At 40.7% G+C, this 24,645-nt stretch overlaps 2 protein-coding genes across 6 annotated transcripts in view; one reads left to right on the top strand and one right to left on the bottom strand.

Annotated features, from left to right (window-relative positions):
• Positions 1-267: 267 nt before the first annotated feature.
• LOC109432620 (probable 4-coumarate--CoA ligase 1) lies at positions 268-10,539 on the top strand. Its single transcript, XM_019708980.3, has 2 exons — positions 268-1,374; positions 9,330-10,539. Exons 1-2 carry the CDS (start codon positions 304-306, stop codon positions 9,846-9,848), a joined length of 1,590 nt encoding a protein of 529 aa, XP_019564525.2. The 5' UTR covers positions 268-303; the 3' UTR covers positions 9,849-10,539.
• Positions 9,898-24,645, bottom strand: part of LOC109432604 (stromal interaction molecule homolog) — a 135,287-nt gene continuing 120,539 nt past the window's right edge. For 4 of the 5 annotated variants that reach the window (XM_062844828.1, XM_062844825.1, XM_062844826.1 and 1 more), the window contains one exon: positions 9,898-23,784. In XM_062844828.1, coding sequence (XP_062700812.1) covers positions 23,180-23,784 — 605 coding nt within the window. In that variant the 3' untranslated portion in view covers positions 9,898-23,179. The remainder of the gene's footprint in view (positions 23,785-24,645) is intronic. The other variant, XR_009996065.1, reaches the window with a different exon arrangement.

Here is a 24,645-nt window from a genome sequence, read left to right on the forward strand (position 1 = left end):
ACGGTTGGAAACTGAAAACAAGGAAGGTATTCCAACGATTTCAATCGTTGGTTGCCATCACAGATTAGATTTATGGATGTGCATATCTACGAAAACTTAGGATAATCCTAAGCAACCAAAGTCGTATTGACTGTCTATCGTCGGAGACATCCGACGATGGAGAGCCTCTTGAGGCGATTACGCACATTACCACTTGAGATATTGCAAAGCGATAAGAGCATAAAGAACTTATAAAATCTATTGGCACTCAGCGATGTTCTCTTAGTCTTCTCGCGAATCGCTGAACTAACCGCCGTACTCGTAATGTCCCGTTATGACCCAACAACGCGCACCTGGTACGGTCCGAAGCAGCCTCCGGTCCTCAATCCGGCTGCCAGCATCGGCCAAGTGATTGTGAACATTCTCGAGCGAACACCGGAAAAGTTGATCCAGCTGGATGCCGTCACCGGAGAAGAGTACACCTGCGACAAGCTTCGTCTCCACATGATCCGGACCGCAATAAATCTCGCGCAAGTGTTCAAAATCTCCAAAGGCGACATGGTCTGTATGGTGCTGGACAACCGGTCGTGCGTGATGCCGGTTCTCTTCGGATGCTTCCTCGTCGGAGCACCCGTTCACACGCTGGACGCCTCGTTCCAGGAGTCCGACCTGACCCACCTGATGGGTCTCACCAAACCAAAACTGGTGTTCTGCACCGAACACAATCAGTCTACGGTTCAAAACGCCATCAAACTCATCCAATCAGAAGCCCAACTCATCGTTCTTGACGGATCGGAAAACCATAAGCGAATCTTCGCAACGCACGACGCCGAGAAGCTCTACCGACCGCCGTATCTCGGCGATTCGGACCAGACGATCGCAGTCGTCGTATGCTCCTCGGGAACCACCGGACTTCCAAAGGCCGTTTGCGTAACGCACGCCCAACTGATCGCACCCTATTCCATGATCAGCCACATGGAACCCAGCACCGTGCTGTGCTTCAGCTCCCTGTACTGGATCTTCGCCTTCCAGATGCTCCTGCTGACCGTGTTCAACGGGTTCAAGCGGGTCATCACGACGCGGCCTTTTAGCCCGGCGTACGCTTGCGAGCTGGTCAACCGGTACGAGGTGACCAATGCGTTCGTTCCGCCGCCGATGCTGGCCGAGATGGTCGAGTACTGCGAGGTGCGCCAGATGAAGCTGCCCACGTTGAAAATGGTGGGCGTTGGAGGGAGTTCCTTGCCGGAATCGCTGCGGAAGCGGGCCAATGCCTTGAGCCCGAATGGGCGGGTGTTCGTGGGATATGCTATGAGTGAAACCGGCGGCATTATGTCTTTGGGACTGCTGGAGAAGCCCAACTCGGTGGGGATTCTGATGCCGAACGTCAGCATGAGGGTGAGTGTTTTTTGTTGATTAAAGGTGCATAAAAAGAGGGACTTTTTGTATAAATATTTAGTTAGTACGTCAAATGGTGAAACTTAGTTTGCGCGATCAGGTTTTACTTCTGAGTGTTTGAGATGGGACCGAAGGAGGTTAATAACAGGAAGTTCTAAAGGGGTGTAAAAGCAGGAGATTTTAGGAGTTTTCAGATGCATTTAAGAGGGTGGCGTACTTCAGGGAAATTCAGACGATTTTCAGATGGTTGTAGGTATGGGGATTTTATGGGCGTTTCAGGGGCATTTCAAGCAGTGTGCAAAATTTTCGAGCAGACGCGCTGAAGTTTACCGGCCGGCAATTTTCATTCATCTGCCTGCATATTCATTAGGTGGTCCCTTATTTTGCAAAAATTGGAAATCTTCTTCTTCTTGATTCTGAGTGCTATTTGCACAGAGCTAAAGAGCGGAAAATGGCGCAGCGAACTAGCGCTATATTGTCAACGAGTTTTCGTTTATACTCCAATGGAGTTTACTTTCTGGCGAGCACGCCGCGAAACACGACCAAACGTGTTGGTCGCTGCAGTCGTACTAAAAATTGGAAATGTTATAAGTTCGTTAGTGGAAAATGATCGTTTTAGCTAAGAAATGATCTAATCTAATCTAATCTAATCTCACACTAACGCAGCCATTACTTGAATGCATCCTGGAAAATGAAGACTTCTCAAGTCTATCATTTTTCTTGTCTAACGGCCAGGCCAACTGCGCAGCATGTACCGCAGAGAAGATTTGAAGGGATAGAACGATTTCAACATAGTCAATATTTGAAAACATTCTACACCTTGAAATCGAGGGGAAAGATGGAAGCGTGGACCTCCCGTACCAAACGCTTCCAGATAACGATATAGATATTTAAACATGTTCGCAGATATCAACATGATGATGTGTACGATGATTCGCTAAAAAGATTGATTAGTGCGCCAGCTATGGTGATGGTGATTTACTGAAAAGAGAATAAAGGATTAAGTAAAAAATACTGAATAAGGCATAAGTGATACGCTCGTTACAGTTACTATTTTTCAAAAATGGTATTATTAAACAATAAAATTACCTGAATCCCCCTGAAACAAAAGGTTAATTAGCAGTATAAAAAAAATCATAAAATAAAACGCAAACATTACAAAAATACATCAAATTTTAACCTGAAATGCTACCACTGCCTAAAGTGGCAAATAGCAAAATAGCAAGATTAAAATTTGATGCAATGTGGTAGATCTTACACCGTAACGCACCGTTCTAAGGTGATCTACCCACGTTACGGGAATTTTAGCTAAGAAATGATCGTGTCAAAATTTGAAGTCCATATCTCAAGGCTGCCGGGGCCCGTGGCGTAGTGGCTACACGTTTGCTTCATAAGCAGATGGTCATGGGTTCGATCCCAGCCCCGGCACTTTCGTCAGTTGCTCTTTCCCCCTGACCCTCTTCTGAGCCCATGGCTCAAATGAACACGGATACTTGGACATCGGCGAACGGCCTATCATTTCAGAGCACTATAAATGTGCATTAAAGTTGCTTAAAAGTTTACAAGTTAAAAACGTTCGTACAACACAATAAATAAAACTTGTAATAAGCCGCGCCAGCTGTTTCCGAATGAGGGTTTGGCTGGCAATCGACTTCTTCGCATACGTTGCTTCCAAACCTTCCCACATGAGCTTCGTCGTTGATTTCTTCCGAACGACCTCTAGGCAGTCGCCGGGTCAGCTTACCAACAGCGCTTTTCCCTAACGGTCCTTTTCCAGGAATTTGGTCCTCTCGGCTACTTGTTCCGGAACATCTTCCGTCCGAGACTCCAGCCACTTCCAAAAATAGCCTGACACGGTAGCTCCAATTCTCGTATCCTCCAGTGTCTCCACGAAACAGCGGAATTGCGCAGGCAAAATCTTTCTGCGTGATGCCCATAATCTGTTGAGGGACTTGGTTTCGAGTAAAGACACGAACACTTGTGAAATAACGACAAGCTTTATTTAATACGTCTTTTTTTTATTGGGATAGGCAACTTTTTTTTCTCTCACAAAAAATTCAACATGCTGTAACTTTTCATGGAGTGCATAAAAATTCTCAAATTATGATTGTTTGTCAACCTATTATATGTGCATCATTATTACAAATTTGAGCTGGATTGGTTAATCTTTCGCGTAGCTAGAACCGTTCTCGTAAAACACTATTTTTAGACAACTAATATTTGAACTATCGGAGACCAGTGAACCGAATTGAATGATATTTTAAGCGATTATCAACAATATATTAAGTTGAAGTTTGAAAGTATCTATGTTTTGAAGAATTTTCAAACATTAATATATTGTTGATAAACGTTCAAAATTTCATTCAATTCGGTTCACTGGTCTCCGAGATATGACAGTTCAAAAATTGGTTGTCAAAAAATAGTGTTTTACGAGAACGGTTCTAGCTTCGCGAAAGATTAACCAATCGAGCTCAAATTTGTACCAATGATGCATATTATATATAGACTGACAAACAGTCTAAATTTGAGAATTTTTGATGCACTTTATGAAAAGTTACTGCATGTTGAACTTTTTTGTTAGAGAAAAAAAAAGTTGCCTATCCCAAATATTTTGGCCATCCCCTGTATCTCTTCCACTTTGTCTATCATGTATCTGTTTGTACATGAAACACTACAAGCATTATAAAGTTCGCCACTTCAAGTGTCGGCAGAAATTCTCGCTATTTTTTCAATAAAAACTGTTCCTATATTAGTGTAGGTACAGTCCGCCACTGAAAGGTGCTGGCCACAGTATTTTGTTTCTCAATATGTTTCAGTATTGTTTTCCTTAATAAGTACGTTTCGTTACAATTGGTGTCGGCACAAAATTTTGTCTCAATATTTTGTGCCCATAGTATCAAAAGCAAGTAACATTGTATATTGGTTCACCATTTCTCTTAATTGCGAGGTGACGCAAGACATCTTTGGTTTCATAAGGCTTTCTCTAAATTCCTATTAAGAATTTTCAAGGTCTCACCATTCCTCCAAACTGTGAGGTGGCACAATTCAGTGAATATATGTTTTGTGTATGCTCACGGTTACATAGATCGCAACGCTTACCAAAGTGAATCCGGATTTATGTAAGTATCATTCCCTCCCAACTAACAAAAACTCCTTCCCGTGACAACTGTGGAGGGCACAGTACTGCCCATAATCGCATAGTTGACGCAAGCGCCACTGTAGTTTTCAACACACTTTTAAAAATTTAACAATGATTAATGAAAAGTTTATGATTTTTTTCTACGTTGATATCTAGCTAGTGATTAGATCTTGTGCCCTATTGAATATAACTGGCCACAATTATGCACATTTGATAGATATTAGCTTGTGAGGGCTGACATTGTCAATGGTGGTTACGTCAACTATGTGATTATGGGCAGAGTAGTATATACAACCTCTAGTAGCAACAGTTGTCCAACTAACATTCCTTCCCTTTCTCGGTTGACCGTAAGGACGTGGCTGGCGCCGTTATTGATCTATTAAAGTTTGAGTTCTCAGAACGTGTACATTGAAAAAGGTGTGCTAATCTCAAGCCCCATCTATTGGTTCTCTGTGCAATTCCGTTAGCTCTGGTCAATCACGGAGTAGCAACTACGAAGTGTACGGTCACCAATGCTCATGCTCATGCTCATGAATGATAATCAATGAATATTTGTAAACAAGTTACAAAGTGATAAATTGCTGATAAAATATTAATGTTTCGGTTACATTTGATGGTGCTTTACACAGATCTTATCCCATTTGATTGTCGTGCAGTGTTTTTGGTGGGAATCGTAGCCATAAACGTAGGTAATTTTGTAGATGTTTCTCGATCGGCTTCATATTCAATGACCACGAAATGACTGACTGTGTGAAAAGGAAGAGCGAAATTTTGCGCCCTGATTCCAAGACATCTAGACGGCGTTAAGTCAGACCAGACCATCTGTTTTTCAATGATTCTGGAAAATGTCCTGCAAGCACATGGGAAATCAAATCAAACGCATTATTTCTCGAAATACTATCATTATTCTATATAATGATACATCTGCAACAAAACAACATCGAAAAGTTCAGAGTTATCAAATTCCTTCGCTTATCTTTACCTGCCCAAAAAAGTACGTAGTCCACTCTGACTGAACGCCGACCATCTAAAAGAATGACAGACGGTTTTAAGATCCTCTTAAACTCCCTGAGGCTTTCTGAAGAGTCCCTGAAACCCGCTTAAAAACTCAACATGTTTTAGGGGCGTTCTATTGGGTTTCTTGGGCGTTTCAGGTGTTCTAGAATCTCTGAGGCCCCTTGAAACAGCCTGAAACCCAGCCTTATCAAATTCCCCATGAAACCTCTAAGGCCCCTGGAAGCTTCAATTGAACTCCCCTGAAGCCCCCCATAACGCCTTGAAACAAACCAAAAAACAACTCTGAAACTCCCGGAAACTGTTCTTATACCCCCGTAAAACTATCACTGAAACGCCTTAGAATCCTTGTGAAACCACATTATTTTGCCTATCTTGAACTCTCCTTCTTCTTCTTCTGTATGGAATTACGTTCCTACTGGAATTTGGCCTGCCTTTCTCCAACTTAGTGTTCTTTGAGCACTTCCACAGTTATTAATTGGAGGGCTTTCTTTGCCAGCCATTGCATGAATTAGTATATTGTGAGACAAGCACAATGATACACTATGCCCAGGGAGTCGAGAAAATTTGCCCGACCGGAACGGGAATCGAACCCGCCGTCTCCGGATTGGCGATCCAAAGCATTAACCACTAGGCTAACTGGAGACCCCAATTGGCATTGTCAAAGATAATGTCAAACAGCTCGGCAATAGTCTCGAGTAAGCGTAAGCTGCTCGCGGCAGTAGCGGTCTCCATACTACGGTATGGCGCCGCTGCATGGTCGAAGGCGCTAGTGGTTAACCGAAATGTGAAGCGACTTGAGAGTACCCACAGGCTGATGTGCCTTAGGGTGGTGAGCGCATACCGCACGGTCTCAAAGGACGCGGTATGTGTGCTAGCGGGCATGATGCCCATAGCTTTAGTGGTGGCAGAGGATGAAGAATGCTTCGAGCGACGCGGCATAAGAGGCGCGAGGCGTATCGCCAGAACCTCGTCTAAGCTGAAGTGGCAGAGCGAATGGGATTCTTCCAGCAAGGGTAGATGGACACACAGGCTCATACCGAGCGTGTCCAAGTGGATGAGCAGGCCCCATGGCGAGGTGAATTTTCACTTGACTCAATTTCTGTCAGGCCATGGTTGCTTTAGGTGGTATCTGCACAGATTCGGACACGCAGGCTCCCCCGCATGTCCGGAGTGTGCAGACTGCGACGAGACCGCGGAGCATGTGCTCTTTGAATGTCCACGTTTCGTGGAGCAAAGGTCGAGTATGCAGGAGGTATGCGGTAGAGATATCACGCCTGACAACATTGTTGAAAGGATGTGTATGGGGGCGGACAAGTGGGACTCCGTTACTTCCACGGTTTCTCGAATCGTACTTGAACTACAGAGTAAATGGCGAGCCGAACAACAGCTAGTTGAGTTAGCCCCCCTTCCCCATCCAGGAGCTTGAGTTCAACGGGTAGTCTAAGTACTAGCCAGGACCCGAGCCTCTAGGGGAGAGTGAACAACTTAAGGCGGTAGCTGGTGGAACGCTTACTATTAGAGTGTACTCATGTACGGTCCCCCCCTTCTCGAAGTCATCCCTAACGGGCGTACCGCGAAGGTAAGGAAGAGAGAGAGAATGAGTTTTTAGTGGGTCGATCCCCACATCACCCGAGGAACCACCTCTTGGGTATCTGTTGCAGATTTTCTCATTCTATAAAAAAAAAGTCCCCAATTATGTCAATCAAATACGGTACGGACACCTTTCTTTGCAAGCTTCGTCACTGATATCAGGTTTCCTTCTAGTTCTGGGGCGTAGATTACTTCTGTTAACGTGATCGTTATTTCTTCGCTGTTGCTGTCGAGACATCGAATCACACAGTCCCAAACATAAATGCGGCAGAAATAACCGGTCGTACACCGGTGAACACTTTGTCCAAAGGCAGAAATGATCGTTGATCGTTGGAATTTTGTTCCGCCAAGCATGCTCGACTACCCTTCTTCCGATGACCTTTCCTTCTGGAGTAGTAGCAGGTACCTGATTTCTGCTGCTAACCGCTGCCTCCGATCTTCAAAACCCGTTCGTTCCGTTCTCCCTCCTGTTTAAACTCTGCTTCTCTGACTTGTCAATGAGTTTCACCTGCAGCATTTTAATCGTGAGTTCTTCTTCATTGCGAGCTACTAAGGCCGTCGTCATGGGGATAAAGGAGTATGGTAGTCCGCGAAGAATGAAGGCAAACTTCAGACATTCTTGCATCTGGAATCCGGAGCTCTCTAGCCTTGCGTAGTTCCATGCTTTCTCCAACGCGCTAGTTCTGGTTTGCGATCTGCTTCAAGAGAGTTACCTTTTGTCCTAGCGAAGACTTGTTGAGATACTTCAACGCTACCCATGTCGATTTCGCCGTCATTTTATCATGAACAATGCTGTACTGGCTCTTCTCCAGAGTTAGCTGTATTGTAGCCAGATTCGGTGCTGTCCCTGGGTCGAACAAACTCCCATAGTTGCTCTCGTCTCAGCAGCGCTTGAACGACCACGAAAGGTAGTTGGAATTATTGGGCAGTGGGATTCTTCTTGATTCTTGATTGGGGTTGTTGGGCTGCGGTTTTTGTCTCTCTTCAGTAAAGTCTACCAAACAAATGTCTACGAGGGGGAGCGCGACTCTGAGATGATCAATATTTGGTCTAAGCGGGGTATGAACAGCCCATTTAGCAAGATGTTACATTTGGAGAGCGTCTTGTCGACCTGTCGTCTGAATAACAACTTGCTATCCAAGGATATGTCTAGACAATCGTCCATTTTATCGCTGAACCAATCAGGATGATTTTGCAATACTTAGCCGGAACAAGTCTGGGAGGATGTGGAATGGTAGAAGAGGATGACCTAGATGGCTTTGCTGCGTGGCCACAAATCTTCCAGCTGGTGAAATTATCTGTCACGACATTGAAACTACTTTGTAATCTTGACGTGAACATCTAAGAAGCAGTAAAGAAAAAGAAGTCTCGGCGTGAGTATGATTCGCGTATGACTCTATCATTTTGGACGACAGAGATCCATTTTGTTGCTAGTATGCTAGTTTTTGCTAGTTGCTGAAAGCAGCCGTCTGTAGATCGCCTTTTCAAAGAGTTTTGATTGATTGACAGAATGGACGATAGCTTTTAGGGGAAGAAGGATCCTTCTCAGGCTCCCGGATGACGCATGACTTTAGCTGACCTCCACGACGAAGGGAAAGTAGCTTAGTCGAAGTTACTCGATCCAGATATTGTTATCACGCGATCTCCAAATCTTCCCAGAAACCATTGGGGTTCAGATGAAGATTGGAAGTGGTGTTGCGCAAACTTATGAGAGAGGTCTTTGGTAAGTCTATCAATTGTAAGGGTGTTACTCGCCGGGTGGGACCCCTCCTTATTTTCGTTGATCTTTACGAGGTGAGTAGCCGATGAAAAAGTCACCACATTTCCTGTCGAATATCCGTTGATCCTTATTCTTCTCGAGATGACCTTCTTCTAGAGCCTTCCGAATTCCGCTTTCCCAAGATTGTTCAGCAAATGGGTTCTCCTCGTCGCCAATGTGGCACTCTCCGGCTTGACAAATCGAATCATAATAAAATTCACCAATGGACCAATTCTGTTAGAAAACTTTGCCGAAGAGGGTTTCCTTTTAGCTATTTAGTATTTTAGGACACAGAAGCTTTAGTATTGTAATAGCAACTTGTAATTGTAATAAACTCGCGATGCATACACAGCGAGTAATAATACAATACTAAATACTTTATCTCAGCTGGCACCCTTACATACAAAAATTTAAATACGAACTTTGAACTCTCTCTTACCTTATCCATAGATTGCCGCCGATGATGGCACCCTGCTCGGCCCAGGCGAGGAAGGCGAAATCCAGATCCGCTACATCCACCCATTCGTCGGCTACTACGGCAACGAAGAAGCTACCCGAGCGCTGCTCACCGCCGACGGTTTCATCAAATCCGGCGACATTGGCTGCATGGACAGCACCGGCTTTCTGTTCATCACCGATCGAAAAAAGGAGATGATTCGCCACAGGGGCTACCAGATTGCACCGGCCGAACTGGAAGCGCTTCTGATGGAGATTCCCGGTGTGGTGCAGGCGGTGGTGGTGGCTACGCCGGAGAAGAAGCCGCCGCATGACGATTTGCCGGCGGCTTTGGTGGTTCGGAGTGCCGAGGGCATGGCGACGGTCAGGGAGGAGGATGTCTTGGAGTACGTGAATGGGAAAGTTCCGGACTATAAGCGACTGCGGGGCGGAGTGTTCTTCGTGAAGGGGTTGCCGACCACCGCCAATGGGAAGATCAACCGGATGGCGGCGAAAAAGCTGGTTCCGGTTTAGGCGAGGGCTTTCACAATCGGTTACAATGGCTCTGGAGATAAGCTAGAAGTTATGTTTCATTTTGCTGTATTTTTTGTTAGATTTTCTCCTGTCATGTGTTTCTTTCTTTACAGAATTTAAGTGTTTGTTTTCCTAGTGGCTTTCCACAATTGGTTTTATCTATTCTACTATTTTCTACTATGAGTCTATCGGTTTGTTTTTGTTCCGTTGATTTCCTCCGGAGAAAAATAACAATAATTGTCTGAACAGTTGTTTGCAAACAATTAAACGTTCAAAGAGAGATTAGCGCGAAAAAAAGTTTTGTGCAAAAACTGACCATCTAACTCTTATGACATAGTATCTGCTACCAAGTTGCTCTAGGAAACAAAAGTTAAAAAATATAAAATATAAATAATCGTTTAAGGTGTTATCTGTGTAAAAACAAGAAGATAAATAAAATTTAAGTTTTCCGTGTAAATAAGGGTGCAGCGAATCAGCGCCCTCGGTGCACTGTGATTCGAAACACGAAAACCCCTATCTTCGACATTTTCAGTGTGAAAAAGGTGAAAATCAGACCATTATTTTTACATTTTCATGCTAAAAAGGTCGACGATCATGTTTTCCTCGCAATTTGAACCACTGTGCAGCGACGCAAAAAAAAAAAAATCAAAACAAAACAATAAACAATAATAATCTACCCCATATAAAATAATCCTATTGTTTCTATGAATTCATCACTCAACGCGAAGGGAGTGGGGAAAGCTTCTTGTCACACAGTCATCGTTCTATTTATCGCTACAACAGTTTAAAATTAATAGGAAATATTTCTCGCTCTCTCTCTCTATCTCTTCCATCCCGTTTCACCAGCCAATCAACCAAAAACCAAGTGGAAGATTTGCTCAGTGTGTTCAAGGTGTGTGTGTTTGGTTTGTTTTGGGGACCTTCTTCTGATCAGCTGGAGAATGGTGTTTGTGATTTCTTCCACATATGTCATTAATGTTCATAATTGTGTTACCTCGTTTTCTACTTAGTCGTCTCTCTTATGGGTTAACCTCGCTTACTTGCTAGTAATTTGAATATTATTCATAATAATACCATCTTTTTTATCGTTCGCCTGTCTCGATCAGACAAACGCGTGTTGCGCGCCTACACAATTTGCTTAAGTTCCACTTTTCTATTTTTGTTCCTAGTGTACAAGTAAACTCTCTTAACTAACTTAACTAGATGTATGTAAGTTTGTTTCTTTAAGTTACTCTCCGTCACGGTTTTGTACACTTTCTGACTAACATTGCGCTCTCTCTCTCGTTTCCGCGTTTACACGATTCGACACGACACGTAAAAGAAACGTAAGAATACTAACCATGCGCAAAATAGATTGCCCTATTTTTTCCAGAGTTTCGATTATCGATGAAAATTTCACCAACAATTTGATCAACTCATGTGCGCAAAACTATTTAAAAAAAAACTTGATTTCTTATCAACCCTATTGTGTGCTCTCTCTAACATTGCTGTCAAATAAATCAATCATGGAATGATCATGTGGACCTCTGCTGCTAAGCGGTCCTTTTAATAGAGATATGAGGGACTTCAATATTCCACTATACATACAGCTGTGGAGGATTTGTATGTCAAACGTCAAAGTCAACAACTACGCTCGCAATAGTCGACCAAATGCGTGAACCAGCAGTTTCTGGAGATATTTTTGTGATGTTGGGAAACATTTAATAGGCCGTTGTTTATCGTAGATCGGATGCAATCGAGAAACTTGAATGCCTTTGTTCATTAATCGATTTTCTGCATTAAGGGGAGCACGAACAGATTTTGGTATTGAAGCACAGGAGAACATGGATCGAAACGATATGCGGCAATCTTATACAAATAGGCGATGTCACACGGCACAAGAGTGCCTTTCCACCAGGTGAGTTAGACGAAACGAATGGTGGCTCCAAAGAGGAGCATTGAAAGTATCGTGCTCAAAAAAGCCAAATTTCGTTGCGAAATGGGACTAGTAATGGCATTAATGGCGATGAGTATTGTAGATTTACCGGCTACTTGTATTCTACCGGTCGCTTCAGTATGGCCTCCAAAGTAGCCGTTTTATAAAAAGAGTAACTTAAAAATGATTTTAAACATAAACGTAACCGGTAGAATACAAGTAGCCGGTATATCCACAATAGTAAACCTAACGTGTAGAATACTGTATTGAAAATTCGGACCATTATGGAATGGTGGCTCCAAAGAGGAATGAAAGAAAAAGCCTGATAGTGCGCTAAAGATGACTAATAGTTATGGAAGATGATAAACATATAAGGGTGTTGAAAAGTGTATTGATAATTCGAACAATTGAGTGAAGTGAAAATGGTGTTAAGGTTGGAGGAATTGCCAGAGAAATTCCTTGAATCATCCTCAGAAGGAAATTTGGGGAAATTCTCAAAAGAACCTCTAGTCGACACCCTTATTACTTTCCGAAAACAAAATTTTGAAGGACTTCTCCAATGAATTTGCGGAGAAATGCTCAATGGAACTGCTGAAGAAAATCCCTGAGAAATTATTGGAGGAATAACAGGTGATAGGGTCTGGGACCATCTGGGCATGGGGAGACCTATTTTGGGCACATGCTGCCACAACTCACACAGTTTTGAATCAATTGACATGCTTTTTGAGAAACGGTAAGATACGTACAGTAACTAGCCATGTTGAAAAATCAAGTCAATTGGTTTGAAACAGTCTGCGTTTTAGCAGCAAGTGCCCAAAATAGGCCCCTTGCCCGAATGGACCCAGACCCTACTGCTGGTATAACCAAAAGTGAAGCTCCTGAGTTTCATACTATGTTAAGTACTATAGAATTCTCAGGTAAAGCTCATATAAGCTCATATCAAGGGGAATGACATATCCTTTTCTATCCGGAAAATCCGTATTTATCCGTTCCTAACCGTCGCTAACCGCTGCTAACTTAAGCAGCAGTTAGACGCGGTTAACGACGGTTAGCAACGGAAAAATGCGGATTTTTTCGGTTAGCAAAGGAAGTGCCATTCCCCCTGGCTCATATAACCCCACGAGAAATTCCTGGAAAACATCTGCTGTAAAATCCAAGGTACCATACTGGAGAATGCCCAGATAGAACTCTAGAAGATTTTCCAGGTGGAACTCTTGGAGAAATCTCAGGTGAACCCTCGGAGGAATCTCAAATAGATAGAGATAGACATTTATACTGCTGAGTGGTGTATTCGTAGCATTGTCACGGTGCTTCATTTACCGTTATTATCAAAAAAAATATACCATCAAAACCTGAAACGCCATACTCTTTCTTCATCATTCCTACAGCTCTGGACAAATTTTTAAAAAAATCGTTAGACGAAATTTTGAGTTACGCCCTTTTAAAGGGCCTAACCTTCAAAAAATCAGGGTTTCTATAGAAAAACATCATATTTCATAACAGAAGCATGTTTCTGCCATCAAAATTTGAAACGCCATTCTCTTTCTTTATCATTTCTACACCTCTGGACAAATTTTGAAAATAAACGTTAGACGAATTTTTGAGTTACGCCCTTTTAAAGGGCCTAACCCCTAAAAAATGAGGATTTCTATAGAAAAACATCATATTTCATAACAGAAGCATGCTTCTGCCAACAATATTTGAAACGCCATTCTCTTTCTTTATCATTCCTACACTTCTGGATAAATTTTTAAAATAATCGTTAGACGAAATTTTGAGTTACGCCCTTTTAAAGGGCCTTACCCCTAAAAAATAGGGGTTTTTATAGAATACCATCATATTTCATAACAGAAGCATGCTTCTGCCATCAAAACCTGAAACGCCATGCTCCTTCTTTATCTTTCCTACACTTTTGAACAAATTTTCAAAATATTCGTTAGACGAAATTCTGAGTTACGCCCTTTTAAAGGGCCAAACCTCTAAAAAATCAGGGTTTCTATAGAAAATCATCATATTTCATAACAAAAGCATGCCTTGAAGTCCCAAATAATAGAACTATTATTAATAATGCTACAATTTGATACTATGCGCTAATATTGGCTATTTGTATTGATGTTTGTATACAAATTGGCCATTACGCTAATATAAGGGAAGTATTTTCAAACATGTAGGAAGCAATCATGTTTGTATCAATTGCCATTCATAGCGTGGAACGTAAGTTTTTTGTATTGCTTTTTTAAAGACAAAACAAGCGATGGCATGTGCCTATCTCATTCGTTAGATTTATTGGTGAATGCTGTTTTCAATTAATAAACATACAAAACTAAGGATTGAGATGATCAATTGTAATGATAGTTCTATATTTAACTGCTAAACTACGTTACCGAAGAATAAACGTGATTAAATGAAACTAAGTTTTATAATAATTCTACTATAAGTACTTATGACCTTCAAATGGGCGTAACTGGAGAATTTGACCAACATTATTTTTGAAATTCAGTTTATGGGTGTGCATTAACTATATAAATGAAAAAGTAAATGAACTGTCGTTTATGTTTTTCATTGTATATTGTTCTGGCTATAATAGTAAATGAAGCCAACAACGTCCGTATCCTACAGGTTAAAGAATACTTCCCTTATACTGGCGTTATGGCTAATTTTTATACACAATGCATTCAATATTAGTGCATTATATCAAATTGTAGCATTATTAATGATACTGTTCATTATTTTGGCTCTACCCCATTTGGCATAATGCCATTTGGCATAACGCCGTTTGGCATAATGCCATTTGGCATAATGGTCATTTGGCATAATGGCTATTTGGCATAATGCCGTTTGGTATAACGCAAAGAACAGCCTTCTTGATAAGAATGTGCATAATATTTGTTATGCCAAATGGCCATTATGCCAAATGGCCGTTATGCCAAATGGCTTTTATGCCAAATGGCTTTTATGCCAAATGGCATTATGCCAAACGGCGTTATGCCAAATGGGGTAGAGCCCATTATTTTGGACTTTGAAGCATACTTTTGTTATAAAATATGATGGTATTCTATAGAAACCCCTATTTTTTTAGGGGTAAGGCCATTTAAAAGGGCGTAACTCAAAATTTCGTCCAACGAATATTTTCAAAATTTATCCAGAGGTGTAGGAATGATAAAGAAAGAGAATGGCGTTTCAAATTTTGTTGGCAGAAGCATGCTTCTGTTATGAAATATGATGTTTTTCTATAGAAACCCTTTTTTTTAGGGGTTAGGCCCTTTAAAAGGGCGTAACTCAAAAATTCGCCTAACGATTATTTTCAAAATTTGTCCAGAGGTGTAGAAATGATAAAGAAAGAGAATGGCGTTTTAAATTTTGATGGCAGAAACATGCTTCTGTTATGAAATATGATGTTTTTCTATAGAAAACCTGATTTTTTAGGGGTTAGGCCCTTTAAAAGGGCGTAACTCAAAATTTCGTCTAACGATTTTTTTTTTAATTTGTCCAGAGGTGTAGGAATGATGAAGAAAGAGAATGGCGTTTCAGGTTTTGATGGTATATTTTTTTTGATAATAACGGTAAATGAAGCACCGTGATTGTGTTATGGTGGCTCCAGAGAGGAGCAATTGATGTATCATGCTAAAAATGCCAAATTTTGTGCGAAATGGGGCGAATAATTGCAGGTGATAAGAAAATCTTGCGTGTTAAAAACTGTGTTGAAAATTGTAGAATGGGAGCTCCTAAGAGAAGTAATAGAAAAAGCCTATAAATGTGATTAGTAGTTGTATAAGCTTAATAAACATTTTAGCTGGTTGAAAATTGTATTGCGAACTCAAATAATTGAATGAAGTAAAAATGGCGTCAAGATTCTTGGAAATCTTCAACTACCATTGCCATCCTTGCGAAAAGACTAAACTGGCATAGGGCCATTTAAATGAATCGCTGGTTTCTCTGCTAATAAATTCTAAATGACGGAAACTGATAATAAATTCGTAAACAGTTTCAACAACAGCTTTCTGAAGCATTTATCCATTGAATCCGTATCATTTGGCTATTTTATTTTTCGGAAATTCCTCGAATAGGCCCGGAAATTTCTTTAGATGTTCGTAAAGGAATCCTCTCTTAAGTTCCTTCAGTTGTTCTTTCATAGGTGATTCCTCGAATTCATTGATTATTTCCACGGGATTTTTACCAGAAGTTATTCCGAGATTTTTTTTTAGCAGGTACTCCTTGAATTCATCCAGGAATAATTCCTCGAGTTCCTTCTATAGAAAGGAATACACTAGGATTGTTTTCTCCTATTCCTACGAGTATTCTTGCAGGGGTTGCCACGATATTTTTCCTGAAATTTTTCCGATATTTTTTTCAGAAATTCTTCTGAGAATTCATATAGATGTTGTTCTGGGAAATCTTCAAGAAGAAAATTCCTCAAGAGTTGCTTTGGAAATCCTGACAAGAGAACCTCCGAAAGTTTTTCAACGAGTGTCTAAACGAGTTCTACCTCCGGAAGTTACTCCGCAAGTTCCTTCGGTGATTCTCATAGAAATTTTCCTGGAAATTATTCTATGAGTTCTTGGGAAAATTTTTGCAGAAGCGTCTCCAAGAATTTTACCAGAAGTTTCAGTCTGAGAATTCATACAGGAATCCCAACGAAAGTTGGATTTTTTATTCTACGAATGCATCCAAGAATTCTTTTAGAAAATCCTCTGGATTTTTACCAGGAGTTCTTCTCAGAGCTGTTCTAGCCGTTCCTCCTTATTTTTTAAGTACTACCATCTACACTGCCGTGAATCGCATATCTGTCCCATTTGCATAGGAAATCCAGCAAAGATGGGACTGGTATGCGATTCACGGCAGTATAATTATTCCACAATTTCCTCAGGAAATTCTTGCAGATAATTCTCCGGAATTTCTTCTCTGGAGTCTTCCGGGATTTTTCTCTCCAAAATTTCCTCCTTAAAGAATTCCATCGGGATTACTTGCAGAAGCTCATCAATATTTTTTTTAAGAAGATTCTCTGTTTTTCTTTTGTTTATGAGTTCCTCTTAAAATTCTTCTGGATTTTGAGTTTCTCCGAGAATATCGCAAGGAGTTCCACTGGAAATTTTCAAGAATTGTGTGCTAATGATTTAAACTCGTGATGCACGATCTTTACCCTATTCTGTTCACGTTGGGACAAGGCTATGTCGCATTAGATGGATTGTCGCAACAAATGCAGGTTGCAAGATTGTTATTATTGTTGCACGATGGTTGAAATTTGATTCAGTAGCTCCAATTAGCGAGAACAAGTTTGCCTTATAGAGTTGTGGATTTTAACCACTGTGGAATGGTGGCTCCAAAGAGGAGCAATTGAAACCGTACTAAAAAAAAGCCAAATTATGTGCGGAATATGACTGATAGCACTAGTTTACAGCATTTTTGAACTCAGTCAGCTGATGATTAGTGAAGAATCGTGCGCTGAGTTTGAAAACGTGAAAAAAAAATAAAGTAGAGCGGAAATTATTCCGACTTTCCATACAAGGATGACAATTTAAAATCGATTTTTGTTCTTTTTCTAAGGACAGACTCGTTGGAATCTTAAAATGAGTGCCGCAATGCACTTTGCACCTACTCACAATTTGTGGCGCACAAATCTCATTAAAACTAAACCAGGGCTTCAGATCTTCTTTTTTTAAGCTTGTTACAAGTGTACAAAATAAAACATACGCTATCATTAGAAGTTTACTTGAGATTTGTGCGTCTCAGATTCTGGAGCAAAACTGATCTGGGTATTCACGCAGGAATTCTTCAACGATGTTTTTTTTTCTACGGAATCTCTTCGATAATTTTACTAGAAGTTCTCCTGAGAATTCATACAGACGTTGTTCTGGGAAATCTTCAAAGAGGAAATTCCTCCAAGAGTTGCTTTGGAACCTCGAATTTCCCCAGGAATCATTTTACAAGTGCCTCCTGAATTCTTTCAGAAGTTCCTCTTGATTTTCGCCACTTTTTCTCTGAGAATTTTTCCTCTTCATTTTTGCGTTCCAAATCCTCTGGCCAGTCCTCTAGAACATATTGGAAGTTTTTCTATGAAAATTTGACAATCTGCGAATCCTTGCAAGAGTCTCATCAAAAATTCCAGCAAGAGAGATCCTTTAGGGATCATTACATTCTCTAAGTAAATTTTATGGATTTTATGAGGAGTTCCTCGATTTCCTCCGAGTGCGGGATTTTCTCCAGAATTTCTTTCTTAACGTGGTTCTTTCTGGAATTACTCAACGAGTTCTTTGAAACCTTTTTCGGGTGTCTTTATCCTAGACCAGTTCCTTAAATTTTTTGAGCTATTCCTGCATTTCAATTCCTTTTACCACTCATCCTGGAAATCTGTTAGGGCTCTTTGAAGTTTTTCTTGGGATTTTCCATTTTTTCAATTTATTTCTTAGATATTTATGGGACAAATGGTTGTCTAGAATACTTTTGGTACTTGTTTCATGGGCATTCTTTTTTTTTAAGGATTACAAAATTGTTGCAAGAGAATTAACTTTGAATTTTTTTAGAGAAATTTGTGAATACAATATCAAATAACTTTCAGAAATTTAAACAAAGTGATTCCAGATGTTGAAGGTTTCCAAAATGCTTGGATTACCAAAACTCATATAGGATTTCCATGAGTAACTGCTGGATTAATTCAAAGGAGATCCTGATGGAATTCCCAAAAAAAAAATCTGGAAAACTCCTAGGGAAATTCTTGGATGAACTTCTGGAATGCTACCCGAAGAAATTTCCGGAGGAACTTATGTTGGAATCAATGAAATTATTTACTAAATAAATTTCTCATTGATTATGTAGGAATTTGAAATTATTGGAAGAATTCTGCCCAGATAATCTCCTGGAGACTTTATCAGAATAACTTTTTAGTGAATTCTCAGAAGAGCATCTTAGAAAAATTCCGAACGGAAGTCTGAGAAGCCATTGTGGAATGGTGGCTCCAGAGAGGAGCAATTGGAGTGTCGTGCTCATAGAAAGTCAATTCAGATAGTCTACATTGTTCATATGTGTGGACATTATATAATGCCTGTACCATATATTGTATACTTTCTTCGGTAGTTCCTTTGGGTATGGTTTGAACAAACCATCAAAGGTTTTGAAATTAAATTGATCCTCCGAGAGTTAGTTTGTAGAAGCAACTATCACAGGAGTTCAGATAATTGCGTTACGAGGTCCTCTAGCAATTCATCCGAGAGTTCCTCCTAAAGCTTCCCGGAACTCCTTCCAGAAGCTCCAGACATGGGAAATTATTTGGGGAACTCGGAAATTCCCTCATATTTTTCCACAAAATTCCTTCAGTAGCATCTCCTAGGATTCTTTCAGAAATCTGCAGTTGGCATCTTATCTTCAGGCTCAATTTGACATCTTCTCGGATTCCTTATAAAATCCTGGGGTTTATTCAAAGTAATATTTAGAGCTTTTTGAAGGAGTTCATAAAACCAATACTTTCGAGAAAATCGAGGAGAATATATTCACAGATTCCCTCTGGAGTTTCATTAAGAATGAGTTCAGAAGCTTTTACAAAAGTACATATAGGAAAATTCCTTGAAAAATATTTGGATATCCCATGAGTATACATCATGTTTTAGTAAAAATAATTGTAGACTTTCTCTTGCAATGCTTCTTAAAGATCCACCTGAAAATCTTCTAAAAGTTTCTCGCGAATAATTCCTCCTGCAAGGATTTTTTCCTTTTCCTGTGATTCTCCTTTATGCTTTTTGCAATTTATTCCTAGAATATTTATTTCATCTAGAATGATTTTGTTTGCCTTTTTCGAATATTTTCTTCATTGGAAAACTCTTCAGGCACCTCCTTCAGATTTTTTTTATCATGGAGTTTTTCGGATATTTCTTCTGAATCTCGTCATTGTTTTTCGAGATATTTTTGCATTTTATTAACTCTTGCAACTAAGCAATGCACCTAAGAGTTTCTCACGGATTTCATTTAGGAACATTGATTTTCTTAACAATTTTCTCGAGAGTTTACACAGAATCGCTCCTCATTGTAGAAGAAATTTCAAAGAAAACCTAGGTGATAATCCTACAAGAAATCCAGAAGGGACTTTAGGAGAAACCCTGGGTGGATCTTCTTGGAGAACTTCCGATTCTGGCCACTTGTTCGGAAAAAAAACTCCTCAATTGTAGTAGGAACTTCTACAGGCAGTGCTGAACTGAAGAAATTCTGGAAAAAAATCCGAAGAAGCTTTCGGAAGAATTTTTGAACTTCCGAAAAAAAAAAGTCACGGAGAAACTACTAGAAAAGATTAAGCGGTGTAACTAGGGAATCGCGCCACTTGGGCGGTGGCTTCTATATTCGTCTGTTTTCCACTATAACTCAGTCAAATTTGAACCAATTGACACAACTTTTGGAATGTGCTGAGATAGGTATAGTATCTACCCGTGTACAACATTTCAAGTCAATTGGTTCAAAATTGACTGAGTTATAGTGGAAAACAGACGAATATAGAAGCCACCGCCCAAGTGGCGCGATACCCTACTAGAATTTCCGGAAAAATTTCTACAAGAAGTGATGGTGACTACTCCTGGAGAAACTTCCGGAATAAATCTCTACCCAGAAGTAATTTTGGGAAGATTTCTCTTGGAAGGTACTTTTGGAAAACTCCCGGGACAGTTTAAAATATAACTCCCTAAAAACTTGTATGAGAGAATTCACAGTAGAACTCCCGAAAGAATATCTTAATAAGCTTTATGGAAGCATTTTCAAACTCCTAGAAGAATTAGGTATCAGTGAAGCTGGGATGTTGATAGATTTCGATGGAAGTGCTAGACGAATTCTCAGTGAAATTTCTATAAGAGCTCTCAGAGGAACTCCTAGTGGAGCCGATAGAGTAATCCTCAGGGAAACTCCCAGAAATAAAAATAAAAACCTGGTGGAGGTTCTACAGGAGTTCCCAGTAGAACTTCAAGAGGGATTCCCGGTTAAACTCCTACAGAAACCTAGGTTGAGCTCAAAAAGTTAATTTTACTTAGAGAATGTAATTAAATTCTCCTGCGAACTTGTAGAAGAATTCCCACAGGATCTTGGGCAAAAGTTTTCGTCGAAAGTTTCAATAAAATTTTTATAAAAGAATTTCTAAAATATTTTTCTAGATCTCCAAACAAACTATTTATGATTTTTCTCAGAATCTTACTTATGCAAGTAATTTCGGACAAATTCTCAACAGTATTTCCAGAAGAAATCCAGAAGAAACTTCCGTGAGAATTCCCAGTGGTTTTTCCTCCTCACAAAATGTACCCGAAAAAAAATCTAGTGAAATCGTCGAAGGAAATTCCGGAAGAATCCCCGAAGTATTTCAGAAGTCTTTTCCTAGGAGTAACTTTTGGAAGAATTTTCGGAGGTATAGTGATACTGCGAAAGGGATTTTCGATGGTATTCCTAGAGAAATTTTCGGCGGAATTGCTTAAGGAATTCCTATTGGAATTACTTGAAGAGCTCTTAGAAGAACTTCTATTGAATCGCTATAAGAAATCCTAGTGAAAATACCAAAACAATCTGGTAGATTTTCTAGAGAAGAAAGATCCCCAGTAGAATCAACTCCTAGAGGAATTCCAGGTGGATAGAGTAAAGAAAAAAAGTTTTATATCAGATCCGATAATTGATTGCAAACATGCATCAACCAGCTCGTTTAACAAGAACATAAATATACGATTTAACCTTGTAAATATTGGATTCGGAGCATTGTGCATTTCGTTTTACACTATTCACAATTATATGCCCTCGACAATTGACGCCCCGTTAAAGATTAGAACCATTGTAGAATGGTGGCTTCAGAGAGGAGCTAATGAAGTGAAGTATTGAAAAAAAGCCAAATTTTGCGCGGAATGTGGCTGACAATTTTAGGAGACCAAAACAGTGGGACTTAACAGAGGTACTCCCACGCGTGGTCACATAAACCAATACCTCTACCCGAAAGATAGGTGTGGTACAAGTCAAATGTTGCACCAGAGTTTGTTAAAAAAAAAACATCCAAAAGCGGTTTTGTTCACAAAATAGTGATAAAGTGGTCGACAGAACAATAAACAGAATAGGAGAAAAAGAATAAACATAAGTCATTCACGAATCAGTAGAAACCTAGGCAAAGCATGAACATGGTTTTCCGAAGAAATTGATTAGATAGTCACGTAAACAACCGTGATTTGATCGGGTTTGTTGAAAAGCAGAGAATTGATAGAACCACCAAGCCATTCAAGAATTGTTTCCATCTTCAACACGATCCTATTGCTAAACAAAAAATAACTTCTTCAAATATATGGAAGACTTTCGAATGCATAATTTTGGGTTAATCCACAGCGTAGTAAGTACTTTCGACTTCCCGTAACTCCTGGTTCGGCGCAGTCGGTTTATTAGTAAGGGAGCTAACGAAAGGACGCAAAGTTTTATTGTTGTATTAAGCCGATCAAAATCGATCGGCCACCAAGAAATATGCCATGTTTTGTTATGTGTCATTACACAAAAATACACCTAGATCCTATTTCATGCCGGAAGCTGCGCAAGCAGCCACGCGTAGGAACACAAAACTTAACTTTGTTGTGCTACCTTTTGTGTAGTTGCTTGGCTTAACAATTGCTTAAAGTTTGCCTAGTTTGTGTAGGAGATTTTTCCGATTTAAATTATTCACGTTCATAAGTAACAGAAACTTTATTTTTTTCCCCTAGTTAACACGTAAACACTACTATAATTTTGTCAGACTTTTGATCCGTGTTCTACTCGCTGGCTGGTTCACTCAACGTTCCATGTTGTTGCTTTAGTAGTTTTGTTTTTTTTTTCCTATTGTTGTAAATATCTAACAGACACAGATCTTCAATGAAGTAAAAGTTCCCTTTACAATAAGTTGAGGTTATGGTTTCACATTAAAACGGGGAAAGGGCGTAACAGGAAATGGGAAATACACATCTATTATTATTGCAAACGTCTCACTCGTCTTCTTCCTGGTTGTAATTTCCTTAAGATAAACTGATGCCACAATAGTAGTCTGCTACGTCACATAACATTCAACTTCACGCAACCATTTTCCACTAGTGTCAGGAAAATCATTACGAAAACCTATCAACATTCAAGATTCAAACTGAAATTCAAAATCAACGAATAACATATGCACAGGCGGAAATCAATTCATATGACATTTTTGGGTCTGTAGCGGTTCTTAAGCAGTAATAAAACACGTCCAAGTCCAATTTTTTGGTTTTATAACGGTTTCACAGCAGTTATAAAGCCAAATTTTGGTCACTCGGCCAATGATAAAACCTAAAATGCCGCATGAGATCGCTACTAACATCCTCTAGCCCGCCTTACAAGTCCACGCCCTGAAATCACCTTTCGCCATTGCCACTTTCCTCAAACGAATCCTGTCCGCGGCGACGGCGGCATCGCTCCACCGTTGTTGTCAGACACTTTTCCGTCTTACCACCAACCTACGTTCCCACGGTTCCCAACCGTCCTCATTGGGTCTTTTTAGATTTACTAAACTTCTTACCAAAAGGGAAGTGGAGCTTCCTCCGACGGCGCTTAACGTCCTCGTCGAAGGTCGACGAATCGGTCGAGTAGGTGTCCAGTTCGGGTCCTCCGGGCATTCCGGCGCCGGTAGCCGTTCCGGGACCGATCGGGGACGGACTACTGCTACTGCTACCGGCGACTGCGGTCGCCGCCCCATTCGTCCCGGTCCCGGAGGGGGCCGCGATGTTAGGACTGCTGGAAGAGACGCCACCGTCCCCCGGTCCCGCCGTTGCCTGTAGTAGCGATCGAGATGATCCCCCGCCGGGGAGGGTGCCATTGGTGGTGGTGGTGGTGATGGTGGGGGCGGCGCCATTATCAGAGAATTGCTGGAGCTGTATCGCAGAGGCGGAAGTCCCCAGCAGTCCATGCCCCCCAGGCGGGACTGCTGCGACTGGCGACGTCGGCGATAGGCCCGAAGGTGCCGGTGGAAGAGAGATCGTTGGGGATTCCAGGGCGACCAGGTCCGAGCTGGCCGAGCGTGCCATCGAAAAGAGGCTGCGGGAGATGAGATGGGAAGAACAATGGAGAGGTTAATTAGGTTATTGTATATGGGTACACTCCGATTCATATCAAACTGATTTAACAAAACCAAACCAATCGGATTCAAGTTATTTTAAGCGGTTTCTTATTGTATCTCGTCCACTAAAATTATAAAAGCACTTAAGGGGAGCGACCGCTAAAAATTATTTTTTGTTACTAGAGAAATTAAAAAAAAAGTTAAGTAAATCAAAAATGTACCAAACAGGCAATGTGTATATCAAGAAGCCTTAGAAGCGTTTTCGGGAGTTTCGGAGGGTCTCAGGTACGTTACAGTAGTGGGTCAGATGGAAGTTCAGGCAGCTGGACGATTGCAATGGATTTAATAAGCATAACAGTGGGCTTTTCGGGGTTTCCGGAGGGTCTTTTCAGGTATGTTACCCTTTGGAACCCACAAAAACCCTTCGAAACTCCTGAAAACGACTATGTAACGCCTCTGTAACGTCTCGGAAACCCGCCGAAAATCCTCTTAAGCTTCTTAAAATGCCTCCAACATTCCCCTAAAACCCCCTCGGACACAAGTAACGCACTTGAAACGCTCCGAAACCGCCGAAAATTCTTATTAAGCGCCTCTGTAACCCCGCTTATAAAACCTCTGAAACTTCCTGAAATACTTCTGAAATTCCACCCAAAAGCCCCTGTAACACGCCAGAAACATCCTGGAACCCCGTGAAACCTCTTAAACCTTTTCACATCTACCGTGATTTGACTTTTTAAGGACGTTTTTTTCAATGACTCGGTTTTTTACGCAGACCGCGTAAAAACACTTCAGTGTAATTACAAGTTATGTTAACTTAGCGCAAACTTCCAATCTTACAA

Source organism: Aedes albopictus, chromosome 1 (assembly GCF_035046485.1).
Source record: "Aedes albopictus strain Foshan chromosome 1, AalbF5, whole genome shotgun sequence".
Classification (NCBI taxonomy): Eukaryota; Metazoa; Arthropoda; class Insecta; order Diptera; family Culicidae; genus Aedes; species Aedes albopictus.

Excerpts from the sequence above, each read along its gene's own strand:
- LOC109432620 (XM_019708980.3), top strand. The coding sequence starts at position 304 with ATGTCCCGTTATGACCCAACAACGCGCACCTGGTACGGTCCGAAGCAG. Across the intron at positions 1,375-9,329 it reads TGCCGAACGTCAGCATGAGG|ATTGCCGCCGATGATGGCAC; the intron begins GTGAGTGTTTTT and ends CCTTATCCATAG.